At 67.5% G+C, this 22,677-nt stretch overlaps 6 protein-coding genes across 6 annotated transcripts; 3 read left to right on the forward strand and 3 right to left on the reverse strand.

Annotated features, from left to right (window-relative positions):
* Positions 1-601: 601 nt before the first annotated feature.
* On the reverse strand, positions 602-2,990 carry EMIHUDRAFT_103143 (hypothetical protein; the record flags this gene model as incomplete). Its single annotated transcript, XM_005767984.1, has 8 exons — positions 602-1,045; positions 1,162-1,173; positions 1,249-1,368; positions 1,490-1,582; positions 1,695-1,757; positions 1,903-1,932; positions 2,011-2,098; positions 2,185-2,990. The coding sequence occupies 8 exons, from the start codon at positions 2,988-2,990 to the stop codon at positions 602-604; spliced, it is 1,656 nt and encodes a 551-aa protein (XP_005768041.1).
* A 768-nt stretch (positions 2,991-3,758) lies between these two features.
* Positions 3,759-4,520, reverse strand: EMIHUDRAFT_44322 (hypothetical protein; the record flags this gene model as incomplete). Its single annotated transcript, XM_005767985.1, has 1 exon — positions 3,759-4,520. A coding segment is annotated over one exon (762 nt), but the record flags the coding sequence as incomplete, so codon positions are not given.
* Positions 4,521-6,221: 1,701 nt separating this feature from the next.
* Positions 6,222-8,812, forward strand: EMIHUDRAFT_451648 (hypothetical protein; the record flags this gene model as incomplete). The annotated part of the gene is made up of 6 exons (XM_005767986.1): positions 6,222-6,421; positions 6,593-6,628; positions 6,700-7,088; positions 7,181-7,227; positions 7,511-7,747; positions 7,994-8,812. Coding segments are annotated over 6 exons (1,508 nt in total), but the record flags the coding sequence as incomplete, so codon positions are not given.
* A 2,489-nt stretch (positions 8,813-11,301) lies between these two features.
* EMIHUDRAFT_451649 (putative exonuclease) lies at positions 11,302-12,834 on the forward strand. The gene is made up of 5 exons (XM_005767987.1): positions 11,302-11,344; positions 11,368-11,955; positions 12,064-12,168; positions 12,237-12,338; positions 12,436-12,834. The coding sequence occupies exons 2-5, from the start codon at positions 11,415-11,417 to the stop codon at positions 12,732-12,734; spliced, it is 1,047 nt and encodes a 348-aa protein (XP_005768044.1). The 5' UTR covers positions 11,302-11,344; positions 11,368-11,414; the 3' UTR covers positions 12,735-12,834.
* A 4,054-nt stretch (positions 12,835-16,888) lies between these two features.
* On the forward strand, positions 16,889-18,217 carry EMIHUDRAFT_436711 (hypothetical protein). The gene is made up of 4 exons (XM_005767988.1): positions 16,889-17,357; positions 17,553-17,603; positions 17,771-17,802; positions 17,876-18,217. The coding sequence occupies exons 1-4, from the start codon at positions 16,935-16,937 to the stop codon at positions 18,003-18,005; spliced, it is 636 nt and encodes a 211-aa protein (XP_005768045.1). The 5' UTR covers positions 16,889-16,934; the 3' UTR covers positions 18,006-18,217.
* A 435-nt stretch (positions 18,218-18,652) lies between these two features.
* On the reverse strand, positions 18,653-21,199 carry EMIHUDRAFT_103148 (hypothetical protein; the record flags this gene model as incomplete). The annotated part of the gene is made up of 1 exon (XM_005767989.1): positions 18,653-21,199. The coding sequence occupies one exon, from the start codon at positions 21,197-21,199 to the stop codon at positions 18,653-18,655; it is 2,547 nt and encodes an 848-aa protein (XP_005768046.1).
* Positions 21,200-22,677: the final 1,478 nt, after the last annotated feature.

A 22,677-nucleotide genomic window follows, 5' to 3' on the forward strand; every position in this document is an offset into this window, starting at 1 on the left:
CTTTTTTTTCCCCCCCGATAAAAAATCGCTTGTTGGGGGAATCCAGGGAATTTAAAGGAATCTAGAATCGGGGGGTCCGAGATTCGATTGGGGCCCTGAGCCGTTGGGGACCAGCTGCACATGACCGGGGGCCATTCCCATGTGGCAGAGGATTTTTGGATGGGCGGTGGTTCGGACCAGCGGTCCTGCAAAGGAATAAAATACCAAGGGGTTCCTTTACAAATGAAAAGGAACCCCGTTTAGGGGTTAAAGGGTCCAGGCAGCCAACTCCCAAAAAAAGACCTTGGCTTTTTCCCCTCTGGGGGGAAAAAGAGGAGCCCACACCCCCCCAAAAGGGGTCCCTTGACGCTAGGGGCACAGGGGCACCCCCAGAAGAAACCGCCCCGGGCCTGCCCCGTAGCCACACATACCTTGTAGGGCTCAGGTATTTTTAGGGCTATTTTTTACGCAGGTCCCTGGGGCACATTTACGGCCTGATAGCATTTGGGGCAGCCCCCCCCCCCCCCCCGCCCCCTTCTGCCCGCCCCCGCGCTCCCCTCTCCCTAAGACCGCCTGACGCCTGTGCCAGTCCTCCCAAGGGAGCTCCCACACACGGCCGCGCCTAGATCATCTCCGCGACGCGCGCGCGCAGCGCCTCCTCGTCGAGGATCGGCTCACTCGAGCGCGGCCCGACCAGCGCCGCCAGCGCGAGGTACCAGGTGAAGAGCCCCTCGGCGGTGGTCGCCGCGAAGTCGAGCGTGCGCCCACGGAAGAGGAGCGAAAAGCAGAGCCAGTCCCGGTCCTTCTTGGCGCCCTGCGCGCGGTAGAAGGCCGCGCTCTTGGCGCCGTGCATCAGCGCGACCGCCTTGGAGAGCGCCATCATCGACTTGCACTCCTTGGACTTGGTGTCGCCCCAGCAGATGGCGCTGCCGTCCGCAGAGATCCGCACCCACCGGGGGCTCGACCGGCCGTCGCGGTGGTTGAACTTGATCAGCGTGCAGCCCGCCTTGGCCGCCGTGAAGTGCTCGAGCGCCGTCTTCCGCGCCACCATCGCAAGGATCGCAACCTACGGGCGGGCACCGGGGCACTCGGCGCTCGGTGGCGTTGGCCACAGCCGGCGCGACACAGGGCCGCGACCGCGTCGAAGGAGCTCGGTCGCCGCTCCGGCTGGCAGGCGCGCACCGCCCGCTGCACCTGTGGGACATGGACAAAGTGCATGTCGACGGGTGTGCATGTTGTCGTGGACGTGCCCCGCCCCGCCCGCCGCACCTCCTCGAACCACTCCCCCGTCTCGGCCTCCGACTCGCCGTGCCACGTGTACCCCTTGCCGTGCCCGTCGACGACGGCGAACCCGTGCGTCAGGTGCTCCGTGCGCGGCAGCCGCTCGACCTACGGGACGTGCGATGGGGGGGCGAGATGGGGGGCGGCACGTCTGGGACGTGTCTGTGCGGCACGTCTGGGACGTGTCTGTGCGCCGGTGCTGCGTGCGCGGCGACTCTTTCTCTCTCACCCGCGTCCCCTCGCCGAGGGGGATCTGGCCCTTTTGGACGTAGCCGCGCCCGGTGGGCACGCCGTACACGAGCAGGTCGGAGAAGAGGAAGACCTAGAGAGGACACGTCCAAGACACGTCCCGCCGACGCGTGCCGCAGAGGGAGACGAGCACGGGACGCGGAGGAGAGGACGGCCTTGCGCCGCTGCCGGTGCGCGAGCCTCACCTTGGTGAGCTCGCCCTCGCGCACGAAGGCGCGCCCCTGCCGCACGAGGCTCTTCTCGAGCACCTGAGCGGCGCAGCCGTCCGGACGTGTCAGGGCGCGCGTGTGCTGCAGGAGCGCGCCCCCCCCCCCCCCTGGTCGCGTCTTCCCGAGCCTCCGGCTGCGCGAAGCGCCGCGCGATCTCGCGCAGCTTGCAGAGCGTGGCCGACACGCGCGTCTCCTCGTTGATGAAGGCGGCCACCTGCGCGGCGGGGTTCAGAACGGAGGCTTGATGGGGTGTGGCTCGCCGCATCTCCTTGTCGGCGTGCGAAGGCGGCACCTCGCGGATGCGGGCGAGCGCCTCCCGCAAGTCCGCCTCGTCCGGGTGGCCCGGCTCGGTGTGCGCAAGCAGCTCCTCGAGCAGCAGCCTGCGGGGAGGGGGGCGCCGCCGCGGCGGAGCGGGGTGGCGCGAGGCCGCGCAGGTCGACAGAGCTCCATCTGGGGAGGGGCTCACCGGTAGCGCGGCACGCGCTGGATGGGCTGGATGAGGAAGGAGCGCACGTCGAGCCCTCCCGCGTCGGGGTGCGACTTGCACACCTCGAGGTAGCGGTGCTTGTCGGGCGCCTTGCTCGCGAGCGCGGAGATGTGCGCCTCCGCCTGCGCGTAGTTGGAGATGTACCTCGTGTAGCAGCCCTTGATGTCCTTGGCCGCGCCCGAGAGGATGGCGCCAAAGTGGCCGCTCGCCTCCTCCTGCTCGAGCCGCTCAAGAAAGCGGGCGTGCAGCTTCAGGAGGACGTCCAGATTAAGGAAGACCGTGTCCAGGTCCGCGTGCGAAAAGATGGCAACCTTCGCTCCCGCGTCGGCGACCATACGCATCGGGACCATGTAAACCTTCTCGAGCGTCTGGAGCGCGGCCACATACGTCCGCTCCGTCGACAGGATCTCGCCCAGGACCCTGCGGCGTCGCTCCTCGCGCTGCGCCGAGGAGGGCTCTGCCGCCGCCACAGGAAGCGGCGGCGGAGCACCCAATGAGAGGGGCGGCGGCCCGCCGGCAGGAAGAGGCGGCGGCCCGCTGAGCGAGGCGCGGACAACAAAGAGGTCCTCCTCGGGCGCGTCGACATCGTCCTCGTCCTCCAGTGGGAGCGAGCTGCCGGCCCGGGAGCGGCGTGCCGAGTCCTCCGACTCGTAGCCTTCGCCGCAAATCCAGCGGTCGGGCTGCTCCCAGCTCGTCTCTCCCGTCGCCGGCCGGTGGTAGTAGTAGTCGCTGGACGCCTCGTCCCAGTAGCGAATCCAGTCGCTGGCGGCGGCCGGAGTCGCCATCAGAGGCGAGTCAAAAGAAGTTGACGGACGCGATAGAAACCAGGACGATCGCGGGCAGCAGAAGCAGCGGTGGCACCGAGGATGGTGGCCGCGATTGGCGATCGAACTTCAGCTGGTTTTTTTCTTTTTTAAGAGTTTTTTTTCGTGCCTGTGCGACCACTTTCGGTGGTAAAATTCTTTTCTCGATACGTAAAACAATACGGTGGAGTGCGTCGCTGGTGCAGCTGGTGCCGCGCCCGCACGCGCGCGACGCCGACGGTCGCGCTCTGGATGAGAGAGTGAGAGAGACCCCGCACCCCCCTGCATGGGTGCGCGCGTGGCTCCTGGCCCGCGCTGCCGGGGTCAATCCGCGATCGAGTAGTTGCGTGTCACCCGGCCGTGTGTCCCTCCGGTCGAGAAAAGAAGCGCCGGTGGAAGCGCGCGTTGCGATCAATGCGCGGCATACGGAGTGGTGAGCGCCTCCTCCTCCTTGACCGGGCGCCGAACCACCCAGAACTTGTGGCCGCCCGCCGCGAGCATCGCGGCCACGGCCACGGCGAAGCCCGCGGCGCCGGCGGCGAGGAGCTGCACCCTCGAGGTGGCGGGCGCGGCGGGCGGCGCTTGGAAGAGCGACGGCTGCTCGCTCTGCAGGAGGCTGAGGCCGGCCCAGCCAATCGGCCAGGTGCGGGTCGGCCGCTGCGACGCGTCCATGCTCGTCGCGCGCAGCCCGTCATTGTAGTCGCCCAGCAGGCCCCGAGGGCCGTCGAGGCGCTCCTCGAGCTGGCCAAAGCTCGGGACCGCCCAGTCGCACTGCTCCTCAATCATCAGCGAGTTGATGCCGCGCTCGAGGCGGAACCAGCCGCCCTCGCCCCAGTACGTGCCCCAGGAGTTGCGGATGATCCAGTACTTGACGCCGCTGCGGGTGACGCCCCAGCCGGTGACCGACACGTCGTGGTCGATGTCGTCGGGCGTGTGCTTCGACCGGTCAATGTAGACGCCCTCGTGCTTGCCCGCATTCTGGCTGTAGTTGTGGAGGAAGGGGCCGTCGGAGACGACGCCGCAGACGATGGGCCCACGGGCGAGGATCTCCTTCATCATGGCCTTCTCGCCCGACACCGTGCCGTACTCGGACACGCCGAACCCGGTGAAGGAAGGCACTCCCCAGCAGCCCTCCTTCTTGTCGGACGCGCAGTTGCGGCACACCCCCGCGAGGTTGCACACGCCGTTGCGCGCCTCGTAAGGCTGGCACGTCTCGTCGCCCACCGTGCTGTTGGTGAGGTATGAGTGCACCATCCACGCGTCGCCCCCGTTGCAGCCGGGCGGCGGCTTGGACTTGTTGCGAGAGTCGTCGGGGATGCAGTTGATCAGCGCCTGGCGTGAGAGCATCACGTCGGGGAAGGCGCCGCCCCGCATCACCTTGACGCGGTCGTTGAGCGCGGCCACCGTCCCGTGGACCCAGCACGAGCCGCAGTACTCGGGTATGTGCTGGTTCACATCGGCGGTCACGTAGCTCTTGCCACCCACGTCGCGCCAATCGTGCTGCGCGGGGAGGTAGTGCTCCTCGATGTGGTACTCGGGGAGCGGGCTGCGCACGAGAGAGAGCAGCTCCGCGGGCCGCCGCGCGTGGCTCGACGCGTGGCCCTGGCGCGAGGCCGAGAGCGTTGCGACGACGAACATAAAACAGATCTCGCCCGCGGGCTGTCGGTGCTCCCGCCCGACGCTTATTTGTGTTGATTTTAGCGCTTCGTTTCATCGTTTATTGAACGAAGCGCGGCGGTTCTCGGCGGGCGAAAGTTCGCCGACGGTTCGGAGACAAGGGTGTGGCCTCGGTACGATGCGGCCGTCGCCAGAGCTTGAGAAGCGGCGTGAAAGGAGTGGCCGCGGGCGCTCGACGCCACGGCTCTACGCCTCTACCCCAGAATTGTGGGGTAGAGAAAAAGAAATAAAGGGACACCCCCAAGCTTGTGAGACATTTAGCGAACCGCGAATTCTTCTTCATAAAATTCTTTTTCTCCCACCTCCGGGCGTTTCCTCTGGGTCGCTTGTCCGGCCCGGCTTCCACAAGCCAGCGCGCTTCCGGCCGGATGCTCGCCGATCCCGCGGACGCGCCCTTCTTCACGCAGGCCGAGGTGCTGGTCAACACGAGCGGCACCGGGTGGAGCGTGCGTGGCACCGGCCGCGTCATGTGGCAGCAGGTTGATGAGCGCCAACAGAGGCTTGTCGTCGCCCCGCCGCTCTCCTCTCCTGCGGACTGTCACGCGTCGTCGCTCGCTGCGGTGACGCTCCCCGACGCCGCCATCCAATTTTCCCTGCCGGTGGACACCGTGCTGCACGCGCTCCCGATCGACGGCGACGAGTGGGCGATGCACTTCGACACCGCCGAAGAGGCCTCTGGCGTGTGGGAGGACATCGTGATGCTGCAGGCGGCGGCTGGGGTGGTGACGACGGCGGCGGGCTCGGCCAGCGGCGCCGCGGTTCCCTCGCCGCTGCCCGACCCCGCAAGCGAGGGCGGGCTCTGCGAGCTCGAGCGGCTCCTCGGCTCGCTGCTCTACTCGGACAACTACTCGCCCCCCGAGGAGCCGCCCGGCGGCTCGCTGCTCTCCGCTCTGGGCATCGTGGCCGAGTCGGCGGGCGGCGAGGCGGACGACTACATCGCCTCGATCGCCTCCGCCTTCGCCGCCGCGGAGGCGTCCAGCGGCGAACCGCCCGCCGCCTTCGGCCGCGTGGCCTCCCTTCTCCTCGCGCTCGCAGACGCGCGCCCGCGGCGGCTCGTGGCGCAGCTGCCGGCGGCGTCGCCTCACGGCTGCGGGCTGAAAACAGGCGCCTGCGCTGCGGCGGCTCATGAAGGACGACGGCGCGTCCTTTGTCTTTGGCGCGCTGGAGCACGAAACGCGCGCGCTGCTGCACGTGGAGACAGACGCCGCGAACACCGCCTTCCGCGCCCGCCTCGCCTCGCCCGCCTGGCCGCCCTGCCCGCTGGCGTGGGAGGACGAGGAGGGGCTCGCGCTCGTGCAGGCCCTGCGCCGGATGCAGCTGCTGCAAGACTCGGTGCCCCGCCGCCTCGCGTCGCCACAGAGCGAGCGACGCCACACCGCCACCCGCCCCGCCCCTCCTCGCAGGTCCTGCCGCTCCTGCCCAGACTCGCAGAGCACGGCGCCGCGCCTGCCCCGCCGCTGCCCTCGCCCCTCGCCCGCAGTGGCGGACGCCGCGACCCCCTCCTCCGCGCAGGCGTCGCCGACGTAGTGAGCGCAGCCGCGCAGGGCAACGCCCATGCAGTCGTGGCAAAGCTGCAGCAGGACGAGCCGCGTCCTCTCCCCGCCCTGCCCCCGAGGCCGGACACGGAGGTTAGCCGAGATTGCCCGAGGTTAGGACGAGCCCTTCCTCTCCGCCCTCCTCTCCAGCCTCCGCCACCACGCGCGCGGCGGCGACGGCGCGGCGCTGCTCCAGCTCTGGTCCCGAGATGTAGCCGAGAGGTAGCCGAGAGGTAGCCGTGGTACAGGAGGCGCTGCTCTGGCCCCCTGCCGCGCGAGCCGGCACCGCTCTCCTCTCCCCATCCTCTCGCCTCCCCTCGGCCGCAGGTCCTTGCTCCTCAATTAATTAATTATTGAATCCCTCGGCCGCAGGTCCTTGGTCCGCGAGCTGACTGCGCTCGCCTCCGGGTGCGACTCGACTTGCGACGCGCCTTCGCCTCTCTCCGACCGCACGGGCCGAGCCCCCCTTGCCGCCGTAGGCTCCACCCGATCGAGCGGGCCCGCGTCTACCGCCGCCTCACCTCGCTCGGCCTCCTCGCCGCCGCACGATCCACGCTCGGCGCGGCATCCGCCCCCGCCGGCGCGCATGTGCGCTGCTGCGACGTCTTGTCGGCGGTCTGCAGCCACGACCCGTCCCTCCTCCGGAGCGACGAGGTCGCGCAGCTGAAGGCGGGGCCGCCGGAGGCTGGGCTGCCACCCGCCCCCGAGCAGGCAGCCGCAGCATCGCAGGCCGACGCGTCGCACCTCCCCGACGCGTCCGGCGGCACCGCGGCCCCTCCACCTCCCGCCGCTGCGGCCTCCACCTCCCAGCTGCTCGCTGCTCGCTTGTGCGACACCGCCGACGAGGGCGTGGCGCGCCAGGCCGCAGGTGCGCCCCCCCCCCCCCCCCCCCTTCCCCCCCCCCCCCAACCACCCACCCTTTGCCCACGCCCTTGAGCTCGCCCTTGTCTCTGCCCGCAGAGCTGCTCGGCGCCCTCCTCGACCCATCCTCGATGGAGGAGGCCGAGGTGCGAGGGCTCGCCCCGCAGGCGCGCCACCAAAGCCGTGCTGACTGAGTCAGCACTGGCCACCCAGGCGCCCTTCCTCGCCGCGGCGTACGCGCCCGGCGGCTGCGTCTCCTCCCTGATCCTCCACCTCGGCCACCTCGCTCGTGCCGGCCCAGCCCCCGAGGCCGCGCAGCTGCCGCACTCGCCTCTCCCCGCCGCGGCGGCGGCGCCGGTCCTCCTCGAGCTGCTCCCCCCCCCGCTCCGAGATCACTCGAGATCACCCGAGATGACCCGAGGGTGTTAGGTCCTCCTCGAGCTGCTCGCGTCCCTCCTCGGCGCGCACGGCGAGCGAGGCCTCCTCGTCGCCACCTCGCCGCAGCTGTGGCGGTCGCTGAGCGGTCTGCTCGAGCAGCCGGGCCGCGTGCTGCGCTGCTCGGTCGCTCGCTTCGTGCGCGTGCTGCTCGCCGAGGCTGCGGAGGCGGCCCACGCCGACGGCGGCCCGCTCCTCCGCCAGGGCGGGCCGGAGACGGTTCCAGGAAGGGTCACGTGAGGTCGGCGTGTTAGGCGTCGCTCCGCTGGTCGGGCGGCTCGTCTGCCTCGTCGCTGCGGACCGCGGCGGAGGGGGCGGCGTGCGCGACTCGCTCGCAAACTCGGCGGTCCACTCGCTGCTCGGCTCGCTCCTCATTCATTAATTAATCAATCAATCACTCAATTCATTAGGCGGTCCTCTCGCTGCTCGACTCGCTCCTCATTAATTAATCAATCAATCAATCACTCAATTCATTAGGCGGTCCTCTCGCTGCTCGACTCGCTCCTCGCGGCGAGCAGCGAGCCGGGGGCGCGCCACTCCGCCCTGCTCTCCCACCTCGCCTCCGACCAGCGGAGCGAGCTCGAGTCGCTCGCCGCCGAAGCAATCGCCCCCGCCGACGCCCTCCTGCGCGCGCACGCCTCGCCCGTGCCGCTGCCCTCTGTCCTCGGAGCCCGCCGCGGTGGCGCCGCCGGCAGCGAGCCCGAGGCGGCGGGCACCTTGAGGAGAGGGCCTTCGCTGCTCCGCGACTCGCTCGAAATCGACGGCGGCGGCACCGCGCCTTTCCTACGAGCCATGCAGCAGGCGAGGCGACATGCCGAGCCGACCACCGGCGGGATCGAGAAGCTCTGCTTGGCGTGAGCGGCTTCACGGGCCTGTCAGTCCTGCCCCAGTCTCTCCCCGACGTCTTGGACACGCTCGGACTTCCGTCATGGCACTCACTTTGGTACACACAGGTCCCAGTATCAGCTTGCGCTGCGCGTCGCCGCGTCGTGCCCGGGGGGTGTGCGGCGCTCTCCGCGGTCTCCGCCGTTTGCGTCTCTTTGTGGTTGGTCATTGTGCATGTGCGGCATCGTTGAATCGTTCAGCTTGGCGTGATGCCTGGCGCAGTTGTGCGTGTGTCTCGCCAACCGCGCGCGGGGGCCGCTCCCATCGCGGTGTGGAGCGTGGAGCTCCGCGGTACACGTTCAGCATACGCGGCATACGCTTAGAGTATACGCTACTGTAGCTACGTGCTAGGCTACGAGAACTACGACCTGAGGAGTGAGGTAGGGTACGGTAACGCGTAGAATGGTCTCTCTCTCCGCCCTTCAGGGCACACGCTCGCTCGTGTTCCACTGTGTTTTCATCAACGATCACGAGCGCAAAACCCGTAAGCCGTATTGACAAAAAAGTAAGGTAAGGTAAGTGGTGGGGCAAAGGGGGGCGACCCTCGCATCTCCACACCCGGACACGGGCAGGAGCCCCACGCGGCCTTCAAAGTGCAATACGTGGGAACGTGGCTGGGTTCACAGCGATTCTAGGAAAATTGGGGGACACTTGACGGTCGCACAATTGTAGCCCTGGCCGGTGCGCGTGCGGAGTTGAAGTTCCGGAGTGAAAATTCGAACGCGTTCTCTCACGGTGACCAAAAAATGTCCACCTCAGAGGCACCTCCGGAGGCAGGCCGCCGCACGCCGGCGACACAGCTCCAGCTGTCGAAGTGACCCGCAGCTCCTCTCAGAGCGGGAACTGTGACGAAAGTTGACTGAGGCGGTTGTCAGGAATCATCATACGGATCACATGGTGGCTCTCTCGTGACGGGAGACCGCCCGACCACTCCTGGGTGGCACTGCCACCGATGTCGCTCGACGTCCTGTCGACAGCGTGCCGACAGCGACACAACCATGTGGGACGCGTCGAGTATCGACCTCTACTGCTTACCCAGCCTTCGAGTGTATCCTGGCTGTGGTCCCACACCCACTGGTGTCCATCTCAGAGACCGCAGGAGGTCATGAGGGTCGATGGGAGTGCCAACCCCACGGAATGCCTAAAAACCCAGCCCAGTAAAAGTGTTGTCGTAATCGTGGACCTCGACCTCGCACCTCGACGACCTGAAGGTCGTGTGGAGCGGGGTACGGCGTGTGCGCGTTACGGTCTCGCTGGACGCGCTGCGGCTCGCGGGCCGTATCTGCGGCGGCTCCTACTGTATAGGGGGGGGGTCCGGCTCCCGCTTACGGACTGACTAGGTCCAGCCCTGGGTGGCGCAAGATCTGACGTTCTGTGACAATCGTCAGATCCGTGTTTTTTTGGTCTTGCGGTACATCTCTCCGCTCGCCACCTCACGCTCCGCCGTCCGGCCATGGATGGTCCGATGGAGCTCGCCGAGCTCCATCGGACCATCCAACTCCGGTCACCGAGTCTGAACGCGCTCAGCCTCAGGAGGTACCAAACCGCGCGAATTCTGCACGCCTCGCTGCACCGCTGGCTTGACTGAATCAGGCAGCAGGCTGCTGCTGCTGCCACAGCAGCAGTCTGCTGCGGCCCTAATACGCAAGTTGATGACTAGCAGCACTGCCGGGGGCATTCGAGCCGCCACAGCCGGTGTGCGGCTGTGCACTGCCACCTACCCGCGGCTACGCACAATGTGCGCTCGCATTGGATGAGCCCTGCTGATGGACCTGCATCGCCTAGCTGCACGAGAGCAATGCCGTAGGCAGTGGCCGTGGCATACACTGCGAGCACACTTGGTGCAGCTGCGAGGTGCAGCAAGAGCACGTCGTTCCTGCCTCTGATGCCACTCTCGCGGCTTGCAGCGCGTCACTCGCGCATGCTCTCCAGGAGCTATGGCGGGCGCGTGTGTGCTGTGTGGGGCTGTAGCCTGTGTTTGGCCGGTTCTGACCCGTTTACTATCAGTATCATGTCCGGGCCACAAAAAATCGCACACGGGTAGCGGCTCAGGGGCCCAGTAAGTCGCGGAATCGCCAAATGTCACAACCTGCGCCACCCAGGGCTGGACCCTAGTCGGCTTTACGGCTCTACGCGCCATCTGCATCTCCGCGCCGCACGCCCTCTTTTACACGGTGTGCACAAAGGTCATAGTGTTCAAGCGCGACACCCGACAAACGCACAAGGCTTTTTGGCACAACGAAAAGGCACACGCGCCGGGCGGGTGTCAGCACCGACTCTCCTGTCCAAACAAAAACTGGCTGTGCTGGCTTCGGATGTGCTGCATGGCGCGGGGGAGCGCCGCCTCCTGCTCCGCCCGCTCGAGGAAGCGGAAGCCCCGCACCTGCCGGCCCGTCTCCTCGCAGACAAAGCCGTCGCCGTGCATCACATACTCGTGCAGCGTGTAGTCAAAGGTGAGCGGCGCGCCGGCCGGGAGCGCCTCGATCGCCGTTGCGGTCAGCACCGGAGGATCGGGATCGCGAGGCGCGAGCGGAGGGTGCGTGATGCGCACACTCGGACGGAACGAGTGCTGGAGGAAGACCCACGGAGGCTCGCCCTCTTGGCTGGCTGGCGTGAGGAAGCTCTGCTGACCAACCTGCACGCAGCGGTCGCCGGTGTTGCGCCCGACGATCTGGCCGCTGAAGCGGAAGATCGCCGCGCCCGCTGCGACCGGAAGCGCTGCGACCAACCGCTGCCCGGCGCCGTGCCGCTGCAGGCGGACCGCCGCGTAGCTGCCGACCGGCGGCACGTGCATGCAGTCGCGAGGAGCCGGTGTGACTCGTGAAGAGTTTTTTCTTTGTTCTTCGGACAGTGCGCTTTTTCTTTAACTGGGTAAAAAAGAAAAGTCCGCGGAACGGCAGCGCCCCCTTCCTCCGCGTTTGTGTGGTGGCGGCGTGCCGTTCTCCCCTGCCTCCGTTTCGGCCGCCTCTTTCTTTCTTCCTCCGCGTATTAGCGGTGCCCAGTCGACACACATATGCAGCGCCTCGCCGCCGCCGGCTTCACCGCGGCTGGCGCCGTCGGCGGAGCCGCCGCCGCCGTGCTCGTCGGCGGCGCGTCGAGGCCGTCCAAAGAGGAGGAGCCGTCGCCTGCGGCGCTTGCACGGCGCTTCTGCCCGTATGGACTGCCCTCGGACGAGCACGTTGTGGTCAAGCAGGGATACGCTTCCAGCATCAACTTTCGGCTGAGGATCCCGAACTGGGTCGCGGAGCACTACTCGAGGGACCAGAGCGATGCGGACGGAGTCGACCGCAAGCACTCCAAGTTCCGTGCTGACGAGAGCGTGCCGGCCGACTTCCGGGCCACCAACGACGACTATCGAGGCTCGCGCCTGTCGCGCGGCCACATGGCTCCCGCCGGCGCGCACAAGCAGTCCCAGGAGGCGCTGGACGAGACCTTCCTGCTCTCGGCCAACATTCTGCCGCAGGAGCTCTCCAACAACGGCTCCGACTGGCTGCGGCTCGAGCGCTGGTCGCGCGGCCTGCTCAAGGAGTACAGCGACGTCTACGTCGTCTCGGGCGCCCTCGCGCCCGCGCACCAGCCCGCCGCCCGCCCGCCGCCCTCACCTTGGCACTGCAGTCGCGTGCCGGCCGCCCGTTGATTGAGACGTCTCTGCGCGTGCACAGGGCCACTCTTCCTTCCGGACGACAGCTCCGCCGCGAGCGACGCGCCGCCTCCGGCAGCAGCCTCAGCCGCAGCCGCCGCCTCTGCCTCTCCGGCCGTCGACGCGAGTGCGGCCAGGCGGCGGCCCGGCCCACGGCGGCGGCGCGTCGCCTACGACGTGATCGGTCCGCACGAGGTGGCTGTCCCGACGCACCTCTTCAAGGTGGTGTTGGCCGAGCAGACGGGCACGGGCGAGAGGCGACTCGGCGCCTTCCTGCTGCCAAACGCCCCGGCGCGCGTCGCCACCCGCCCCTCCTCCCTCCTCTGGACGCGTCCTGGACCCGTCCTGGACCTGTCCTGGACCTGTCCCGCCGCTCTCCCGCTCCCTCCCGCAGGTGCGCGGCCACCCCGACATCGACGAGTTCGCCGTGCCGCTCGCCGACGTGGAGCGCGCCTCCGGGCTCACCCTCTTCGAGGAACTCGGCGCGGCGCGCCACTCGGCGATGGAGGTCCGGCCGCTCTGCGGCGCGGGCGCGGCGGCACGGTGCGGCAGAGGCGCCATGGACGGGCGGATCGCGGGCTGGAAGCTGCTGGGCCACCTCAAGCTCGCGGGCGACTGCAGCGCGCTCGAGGAGGCGTGGGGCGCAGTGCCGCCAAAGACGGAGGCCTTCGGCTTGATGCGGCGTACATATGAAGACCGATCCGGGACGATGGCGTGCCCGCTGGCAGAGAAGAGGGAGAGGAGAGGGGACATGACAGCTGTGTGTGGAGAGGACAGGTCAGGAGCGGGATGATGATAACATTCGTGCACAAAGCAGATACCAGACCTCGGTTTCCCATAGGGTTTCTGCTGCGGTTTCCCATCGCGGTTTCCCATAGCCGAAAACCCAGGGGTCGGTCGGTTTCTGCCGCGCGCTCTGTTTTTTCTGGGATCTGTTTTCTGGGACACCCGCCTCGATTTCCCGTGGGATCTGCCCGTGGGTCTGGTTTCTGCGGTGTGAAGACATCTCCCGCTTCGTCCTAATGAGCTCATTCCGGCCAATGAACAGGTGTACCCCCGTCCGTACCCGGGGGTATCGAGCACGAAATCACAGAGAGAAAGAACATTGCGCGTCACGCGATCTGTTATTCTGGGATCTGCTATTTCGGTCCCCGATGGCGAGCTGGCTCGACGATCTCGGTCTCCACGAGCTCGAACACATCAAGGATGGCGCAAGTGCCTTCGCGCAGGAGCTCCACCCAATCAACTCGGCGGAGGATTTCATCAGCTTCGTGGTTGCGCTCAACCTCTACCCACCTGGGACGCCCTTACGCGCGGAGCGTATTGCTGGGGAGATGCCGGCAGGCCTTTCCGCTCCTGCGGTGCGGTATCTGCTAAAGAAGCTGCCCATTGTCGATCGGCTTGCCTCTCAGCTTCGCGACGACCCGAGCCGCAAGACCGTTCGGCTCGTGCCGGACGTAGAGCACTGCGTGGCGTGTGGCCTCGCTGGGGAGGCGGTACCCCTGGTGGTCAAGTGGGGTAGCAGGTGCTCATCTCCAACGGTCTATGCGGAGCACGGGCGACTGAAGGGCGAGCTCAATGGCCTCTCCTGCCCTCGGTGCTCCGCGTGGCACAGCATGTCGTACGCTGAGGGCGGCACGCGCATCCCAGCTGGCAAGCAGGTGCCCTACCCAGGGGCGACTGCATCCTCACGCCGCTGGGTCCAGCTTTCCCAGAGCACCGTGTTCGAGAACTCGCTGCTCGACAGGTTGTCGGCACAGATGGTGCATTCTCACACCGGCTTCGAGACCTTCTGTCACGAGTGGGCAATGCGGTGCGGCGAGTCAAAGGACCTCGTCCATACAATGCGACAACGCCTCGGGCACACCTGGCTAGCGTGGTCGCTCCTGCGCTGGCGCGACGAGAATGCGTCGCGGGCGGGGGAGCCGCTACCATCCGAGCCGCTGGGCTTCACATCCGAGGAGCAGCTCGATGCGACTTTGCTCAAGCAGTGCCAAGGTCGAGATGCGAGTGGCCGCCTCCAGCCCGAGTGCCTGCTGTCCCGCTTTACCGCATTTTGGGCGGGAGAGCACGCGTCGCGCTGCCTCAAGCCGGTGCCTGGCAGCAGTACGTGCGACTGCTACATCATCGATGGACACCATAAATATCGGCGCAAGTGCTGTTCCAACCGGAACGCGCGCGTTGTCGATATGGGCAAGCACGGAAAGGCGACTTTGGGCTGTTCTGGCATGCCCGTCCCTGGATCGCGCTTCTGTGTACGTTGCCGTCCCTTTGCGGCGCGTCGCACCGACCAAACCGCGGAGCTGGAGCCGGGCAATCAATCGACGGTCACTGTCGACTTGTCCGCGAGCGAAGGGCTTGCAGCCGCGTTCAATCTCCGCCTCGCAAAGCGACGACGGGCTGCGCGACAGGCGTCCACCAAAGACTCCCGTGTCTGCGAGCCCTGCGACGACGAGGCGATCTGTGAGCCATGCGCCGAGGAGTCGGCTGCCGTGCCTCCTGGACATGTCTTTGACTTTTGCATGCTCTACACTCTCCCACATGTCGAGGCGATCGAGTCCTCGATCCCTGACGCTGGTGCTGGCCTCGGCACGAAGAAGGCGTTTTCCGAGGGAGAGGTTGTAGTTCACATGGAGCACCAGACAGCAGTCGACGAGGAGGAGTGGGCGACCGTCATGAGCCGGCCGAGCCCGTCCGTCAAGCACGACATGGTCGTCTGGTACGAGAAGTCACCTCGTCGAGACAAGACATCACCTCGTACAGGCTTCACCGAGAGGCCGCTCGTCGAGGCGCAGCCGTCCGGCGAGACGACCTGCCCCAAGTTTCCTTGGTACCTGATGAATCACGCGCCGGATCCCAAGTCGGAGATGACCAACACTGCGGGCCAGGTGGCAAACGTCGCTCTCAAGGTGCTCAACCCGGACTCGCCGCCCAGCCAGCGCCGCCTTGTCTGGGTTGCCGCCACCCACATACCCTCGGGTACTGAGTTGGTCTACGACTACGGCGACGTCCCCAACGAGTGGAACGTGGTGCAGCGAGAGTCCTGTGTCGATGACGCCACGGGGGCCTCTAACCAGCGCGTGCTGCGCCCGCGAGCCGCCGCCATCGCGCCACCCCCAAAGCGCGCCCGCGGCGCTAGCGCTGCTGCTGCCCGTCTTCTGGAATGGCGCGGCCAGCGGCCGCGCCCGCTGCTGGCTCTTGGGGCCTTCAACTCCGCGGCTTCTATCGGCGTTGCAGGTGGCTCGAGGCGTTGCACCTGTTTGCCCATTTGACCTTCATCCCGCCCTCCGCCAGTGTGCACGTGGCCGCCCTGCCGCGCGAGGCCTCCAACCTGCGCACATTGACAGCGCGTGACTCGGAGCTCAGGTGTCATTAGATTCTCTCTAATATTCGTTGGCGTGTGTCAGACAGGAAGCGTGTAAGAAAGGCTGACTGACTTACCAAGGTGAGGAGCCGAGCCACGTCCTCCGATTGTTCGTCGATTCGCACACGTGAACCTGCTGCACCTCGTCGCGCAGCGCCGCCACCTATTCACAGGCGGAGAACGACATGAGAGCAAAGGCTCAAAAGTGTCAAACTCATTAAGAAAAGAATTTTCTCCGCGTGATCTTGGGTCCGATGGTGGGCGAAATGAAGAGCGGTGTTCAAAAGCTCGACGCGTGCGTCCTTTTGTGCGGACTTCTCTGTAGTCTGTTGGTCGTACGTACGTGGAGACACATATGCTGCTCCGGAGCCGGGCCCTCTCCGCCCGCACATCGAGCCCGCCCATCGCCCAAAGCCCCCTGCCAGCGCTTCCCTGCGGCGCCCAGCTCGATCTTCATGAGAGCGCAACCCTCGGCCTTGGCGGCCAGGCACGCATGAGCCGCGCGATGCAAATGCGAAAGCCAACCGCAATCACACCCGCTCAACGGAACGCTCACTTGCCACAGGTGTGGTGGCCCGCGGCGGCAGCTCTCTGCCGCTGGCTGCTACGGGCCAACGTGCGCGGCGCGAGCGTGCTCGAGCTCGGCGCCGGCACCGGCGCCGTCGGTCTTTTTGCGGCGGCGCTTGGTGCCAAAGACGTGCTGCTGACCGACGGCGCAGAGGAGGTGGTCGAGCTTGCGGCGGTGAATGTGGAGCGTAACGCGCCGCTGTGGCGCGACGCCGGCGCTAACGTGCGCGTTTCGCGCCTGCTCTGGGGCAGCGCTTGCTTGCCAGAAGGCTGGAGCGATTGCGCCGCCAGTGGCATCCTCATCCTCGGGTCGGATGTCACCGCCATGACGGGCGACCACGAGCTGCTCTGCGAGACGCTCACGGGGCTCCTCGCCGCGAAGCCCGGCTCGCGTGCCGTGCTGGCGCACGAGCGGCGCGGCTGGCTCACCACCTCAACCCACCCCGGCCTCGAGTTCCACTTGGAGAAGCTCCGGAGGCCGCGGGGCGTCGAGGCGCGCGGCGAGCCGTCACAAGGCGTCGCCGAGGACGGCCAGCTGGTCCACTTTGGAGAGGTCGCGGCGCGAGCCGGCCTCCTCGTTGGCGAGCTTGCTGGCGGCAAGGAGGCCGCCGAGGTGCCCGCCGGCGCCGAGCGGGTGGGCGGGCGGGTCTCGATGCTGGAGGTGCGCTTGGCACCGGCTGCTGCCATCCAATAATCGCAAGCAAGTCGCACCTCGCATGACTAGCGGCGGGGCTCGTGCGCCACCAGAGTCTCGCCCGTTAGTAGCGAACCGCCGTCGCGCCGTGTGAGTGCCAGGCCCAGGGGCCCATTACCTCGCGTCGGCCTCGGCACCCGTGGCGGAGCTCGCACGTGATCATTGTGACCTTTCAGAAAAGAATTTTCCGAAAAGAAAAATCCTTGCGTGCTGTGGCCGCACACCGAGCGCCCGCTGCTGTGGCCGGTACCACCGGAAGCTGCTGCTCATGCTTGCGGCGGACAAGCTGCTGCTGCAGAGCGAGGTCAAGCAGCGCGCCATCAACCTGCGGGAGCGGGAGCTCAAGCTGTTCAACTCGAACTTTTCGGCCGTCGGCTCGCAGTCGGCGATCATGGCGGGCTTCACGCTCACCTCCTTTGTGGAGATTGACCTGCCGCCGGAGCGCGCCTTTGCCAAGGGCGTGCTCCACTTCTTCATCACCGCCTCCGTCTGCGTCAACTTCATCTGTGTCGCAATGGTGATGTTTGTGACGGTCTGGGGATCGGGCAAGGCGCTGCGCGGGCTCGACGGCTCGATGGACTACGCAGTCGACTCGATGAACGACGAGCGAACCTTCATCTTCACCTGCTTCGCGCTCGGTGTGCTCTCCACCCTCGGCTGCATGTTTGCCGCCGCTTGGGTGCTGATGGAGGCGCGCGCCACGGCCGGGGAAGGCCAGGACATGGCTAGGGCAAGTCTCCCGCGGGGGGGGGGGGGGGGGGGCTTCCGCCGGAGCGAGAGCGCGAGAGCGCGCGCGCGGCGAGGGCGAACACTCGCGAGATCCCCACACACCGGATGGGCGGCAGCAGGCGGGGGTGTCATGTTCGCGCCCTCGGCCCCTCTCCAGGAGAGCATTGCAATGTGCGCCTCGGTCTTTCTGCTCACGACGATGTACATGGTCGGCACAAGAGCTGCCTCAGACGCCTCCCAGACGCCTCCCAGACACCTCGCGCACACGTCTCCCGCCCCCTGCCCCCTCCACACGGCTGGAGGCCCGCAGAGACAGACTTAGAGAGCCTTCTCCGAGCCTCCTCAGAGCCTCCTCGGAGCCTCCCCCCCCCCTAGGTTGGCTCGGAGGCCCGCCGCATCCGCAATCGGTGCCGGTCCCGCCGTGCCGCCCGGCGGGGTGGGCGGACCCACCCCCCACCCGCCTCGGCGCGCTTGCTTCAGGTTTTATGTCCCGCCCGGCGAGGAGGTTTCATTCAACGAGTTCAAGCGGATCGACCCCGCCGACGAGATAGCGCGAAAGACGCTCCGGACAGGCTCGGCGAGCCCGTTCAAGGGGCTGCGTGACGAGTGACTGGCCGCCGAGCGGCCTCTACGTGGGAGCAGCACTCTGTCTCGACTACGGTATTCATGATTCGTGTGACTGTGAGTGGCGACTGATCTGTGCGGGAGAAGCGGGACTGCGCTGTGCGCACACGTGTGATCAACGAGAGCTTCTTTTTGCGGGGGTTTAGCCCAGCGCTCTCTCCAGCTTGTTTGTTATGTGTGCGCGAATAACAAACAAAAGCAAGAAATCACTACTAGGTAAAAGTCGCACTCACAAGTGGCTCTCTGCACCGTGCACGGGGGCCACGCCCACGGCGGGCGTGCCACGGGGCGGCGGGGGGGGGCGGGGCGGGCTGCGCTGACGCACTCAAATAATTTCGTCAAAAACACACACTCAGGACAACCAGAGCCTCTGCGGCAGAGAAGAAAAAGGATCGTCCACTTTGCACTGACACGGCAAGCGCGCTCTGCCCCGGATTTTAAGCAGAATACCCGGGACCGCGTCGTATCGCAAGTGTCCGGTCGGCGGGGCGGCGGAGCCACGCAGCCCCGCCGCGCCCCGCCGCCGCCGCCGCCCCCGCGCCGCCCTGCGCTCCGCTCGCATGGCATGTCCCTTCCAGACGTCGCACTCAAGGGGACCCGCGCCGGCCGGGGCGGGCGGGAGGGGGGGGGGGGCTAGTCGCAGCACTTGTCGCAGCAGTCGCAAACGTGTATGCAGTGGTGGATGACCGAGAAGCAGTCCTTGCCGTCGTCCTTGCGGCGCGGCTTCGGCACCTCGCGGATCGCGACGCAACAGCACGCGCCGCCGCTCGCCGACTCATACCCTTCGATCTTCAGGCAGCAGCAGCTCCCGGCGCCAACCTGGTAGTTGTCTGCGGCGCCGCAGCGGCAAAACGTCAGGACGACGCCGGCGGTCAAGAAGGCGACGAAGCCGACGAGCACGCACAGGACTCGCGTGATATAGTCTGCCTTTGCGAGCAGCAGCGGCATCACCGCATCGAGCGAGGCGTCCATCTCGCGCCTCATCCCGCGCCACGGCCCGCTCGCGCCCGCGCCGGCGAGGTAGGCGCCGCCGGAAGAGGCACCGAGCCCCAAGTTGTCGATCGCGCGGTCGTTGCTGCCCGCGACAACGCGCTGCACCTGGTCGTACTCGGCCTCGTACGCCAGCGACCGCCCCGCCCCCTCCCCGCCCCTCCCCGCCCCCTCCACACCCCGCCCCGCCCCTTCCACGCCCCTCCCCGCCCCCTCGCCCGCCCCGCCGCCCGCAGCCAGCTGGCGGCGGGCGGACGCCCCGCCCGCCTCCGCACCCCCGGCGCCGATGCGTCCGTGCCCCGCCTCGTCCGCCCACGCCTCCGCCGGGTTGGCGGCGAGAAAGGCGCTCGTCGCCGCGTCTCGCAACGGGTCGCCGCTCATGTTCGTCGCGCTGATCCAGTCGCAGAGCAGCGGCGCGACCGACGAAGCGAGGCTGCTCCGTGCCGCAGACGCCTCCACTCTGCCGCCGTACTCCTCCCCCCCGCCGCCCGCCCGGGTCGCGTTGGCCGCCGCCGCCTCAAAGGCGCCCGAGCAGCCGCTGACGTTGACACCGGCGCGGCCGCGGTCGACGAGCGGGATGTGGTCGAGGTAGAGGCCGCCCGACGCCTCAAGCTCGATCGCCCCCCACTCCGCCCAGCAAGACGGTGTGGTGCAAGGACCGCCGCCCTCCCCGCCCTCCGCAGGAAGCTCCGCGCCGCGCGGCTGCGCCCACCGAGACAGCAAACCGCTCTCCGACGACCCGCCGCCTCTGCTCAGCCACAGAGGCCGTCGCCTGCCTGCCACAGCGCCGCCGCCGGCCGCACTGCCGGCCGCCGCAGCACCGCCGCCGCCGGCCGCGCTGCCGGCCGCCGCAGCACCGCCGCCGGCCGGCCGCGCCGCCAGCGCTCGGCGCCGTCCGAAGGCGAACTCGCCGAGCTCGTCGTGGCCGGTGGAGGGGAGGACGGCGTACTCGGCGGCGAGGAGGGCGCTGATGCCGTAGAAGCGGAACACGAGTCCGTCCGGGACGAGCTGTGCGCGCGAGGCGGAGGCGGCCCAGCACGCGCCCAGCTCGATCAAGGGGCCCGACGAGTTTGCGAGGGGGCTCTCCTGGTAGGAGAGGGACTGCACTGCCGCGCGGCGCAGCGAGAGCCGCTCGCCCGAGTGCGCCCAGAGCAGCTCGTCGTGCCACGAGCGCTCATCGAGCGGGAGGGTGGTGTCGGCGGCGGCGGGCGGGAAGGGCGGCGTCGGCATCCGCTCGAGAGCCTCCTCCGCCGCGCTCTCGAGGAGCGGAAGCATCCACGGCGGCGGCGGGTGGCAGCCGCGCGGCAGCGGCTTGCAGCCGGCGGGCGAGCCGAGCTGCTCGCAGCTCGGCGCGGTGAAGCGAGTCGTCACGGCGGCGACGGCGGCGTCGAGAAGCATCCACGCAGCGGCGCACGCCATGATGACGAGCACCGCCAGCGCGGCCGACTTCCACAGCATCGGCCCCTCGCTCACCTTGCCCTGGTCGTCCTTTCCGTCGGAGGAGAGGCCTCGCGACTCCTTGCTGCTGTCCTTGATGCACATGCACCCCTTTGCGCGCTCGACCAGCGACTTGTCCGCGCCGCCGCTCGACCCAAAGGCGCGACTCGCAGGACCGTCCGTCGCCAGCCCGCCCACGCCGCCCCGCGACATGATCCCGACCGCGGGGCCCGCCCCGGCCACCCCATACCCGGGCCCCGCCGCCCCCGCCACCCCCCCCTTCAGGTCGAGTGCAGCGCCCTCAATGATCCGGTTCCCGGCGAGCGCCTCCTCCTCCTGATACTTCTGCCGCTCCACCTGCTCCTTCCGGTCCTTGACGAACCTCCGGTTCGGCGGCGCCACACCCGGAGGGGGCAGCACGTGCGTCGGAGGCCGGTGCCGCGGCGGGGCTGGGGGTCCCCTCGGAATGAACGGTTGGCCGGCAAAGGCGACAAAGAGCAGGTCGTCCTTTTCTAGGACGTCAAAGTCGGTGACCATCGAGCCGTCCTTCAGATAGAATCGCGCGCGCTCGAGTTGTGCGTCATCGATACTCGCCTGGCTTCCTGAAATCAAGGCTAGCTTGCTGCCGATTGCTCGCACGACCTCTTTGTATGGCGCTCCGTAGACCATCCGCATCGCGATGCGAGGGTCATACTCGCCATTGGGGACGAGGACGACCCGCCGCCCGCCCGCCGGCCCGGGCGCGTCTTGCATGGCGGGCGGTGCGAGAGGACGCGGAGAGGAGGTGCGAGAGGGCGCGCTCCGCCTTGCGCGCTCCGCCTTATTCAGCCCTCGTCCCAGGGGTGCGCCGCGTTTGCATCTACTTTGCGCGCATTTTTTTTCATGAGCGAGACAAACACATGCGCCCTACGGCCGGCGGCGACTCGAATATTGCCGCACGGCGCACGACTTTGATTTTTTCTGAGGTTATGTATCCTGAGTTGCCAACAACATACCTACAACCAACGGTGATGTGCACGGGCGGCGGGGAGAAAGAAGTTTGAAGCGAACGCGCGAAGAAGAAAAACCGCAATTCTCCACCGCCTCTGCGCTGAAATGCCGCAGGTTTCGCAGGCGGTGGCGCGCTTTCGTCGCGGCGAGACCGTGTACTACGTCGGACTCCGCTCGAGTACGATGATGCTCGAGTACGGCCAGCGAGGCGTTGTGCACTGCGACCCCGAGGGCGAATGTTACGACGTGCTCTTCGACGGTCACTCAAGGATCGTGCGCTTTGGCCATGATGACGATTGGCCCTTGTCCGAGCTGTGCCGCGCGCCTCCTCCGGTCTTACTGGCCGGGCGCTTCACAGTGGGAGAGACACTCTACTACACCGGCGACACCGAGGTTTTTCCATGTGGCGACGAGTTGCAGCACGGTTGCAGAGGAAGAGTGCTCGGACCCGATAATGATTACGTCCTCGCGGACTTCAAGGGCGACGATGAGGGCTATTGCATTCGAATGGGCTTCGAAGGCTGCAGCAACTCGTTGCATGTCCCTCCCGAGGAACTCAGCCACGACGACCCTCTCGCCGGCACTGCGCTGAGGCGAGCGCGCGACAAGATTCGGGCGCGCCGGGAAAAGGAGGCAGAGGTGTTAGCCCCGCTCGCTGCCGCCTTCTCCATGCTGATCGGACCCGATGGGCGCATCGCCAACGAGCGAGTTCAGTCCATGGTTGAGGGCATACGTCCGATGCTGGACAACTTAGACAAAGAGGTGGCGCACTGCGCCCCTTGCCCAGCCTTAGCGCCCCTGTGCACCAGCCGGCCGGCCTCGGGGGCCAGGAAAGATGCGTGCCCACAGCTTCGGCTTTTGTTTTCGCTCGCTTAGGCACAGGCGAAAAGGCGCGAGGCGGAGGCGAGGCGGCAGCAGCTGGCCGAGGAGCTGATCGCCGAGGAGGAGGGGCGAGCCGTGCCTCCGCCTTAATTAACTAATTAACTAATTGATTACGTAATAAGTTAGGAGGAGGGGCGAGCCGTGCCTCCGCCACGACCGGCCAAAGGCCGCAACAAGAGAGGCAAGCAGCCGGCGGGAGGCAGTAGCGCGGCGGCGGCGGCGGCGGCGGCGGCGGCTGCTGCCGCCTCGGCGGCTACCTGCGGGGGCCTCGGCTGTGGGGGTCTTCGGCCCCCGCGGCCCTCCGGCCTGGCCGCTCTTTGTCGACGCTCCTGCTTGGGCGCTCCACGTGCTTCGGCGCC

The sequence above is a fragment of the Emiliania huxleyi genome (genome assembly GCF_000372725.1).
Source record: "Emiliania huxleyi CCMP1516 unplaced genomic scaffold EMIHUscaffold_47, whole genome shotgun sequence".
Taxonomy (NCBI): domain Eukaryota; phylum Haptophyta; order Isochrysidales; family Noelaerhabdaceae; genus Emiliania; species Emiliania huxleyi.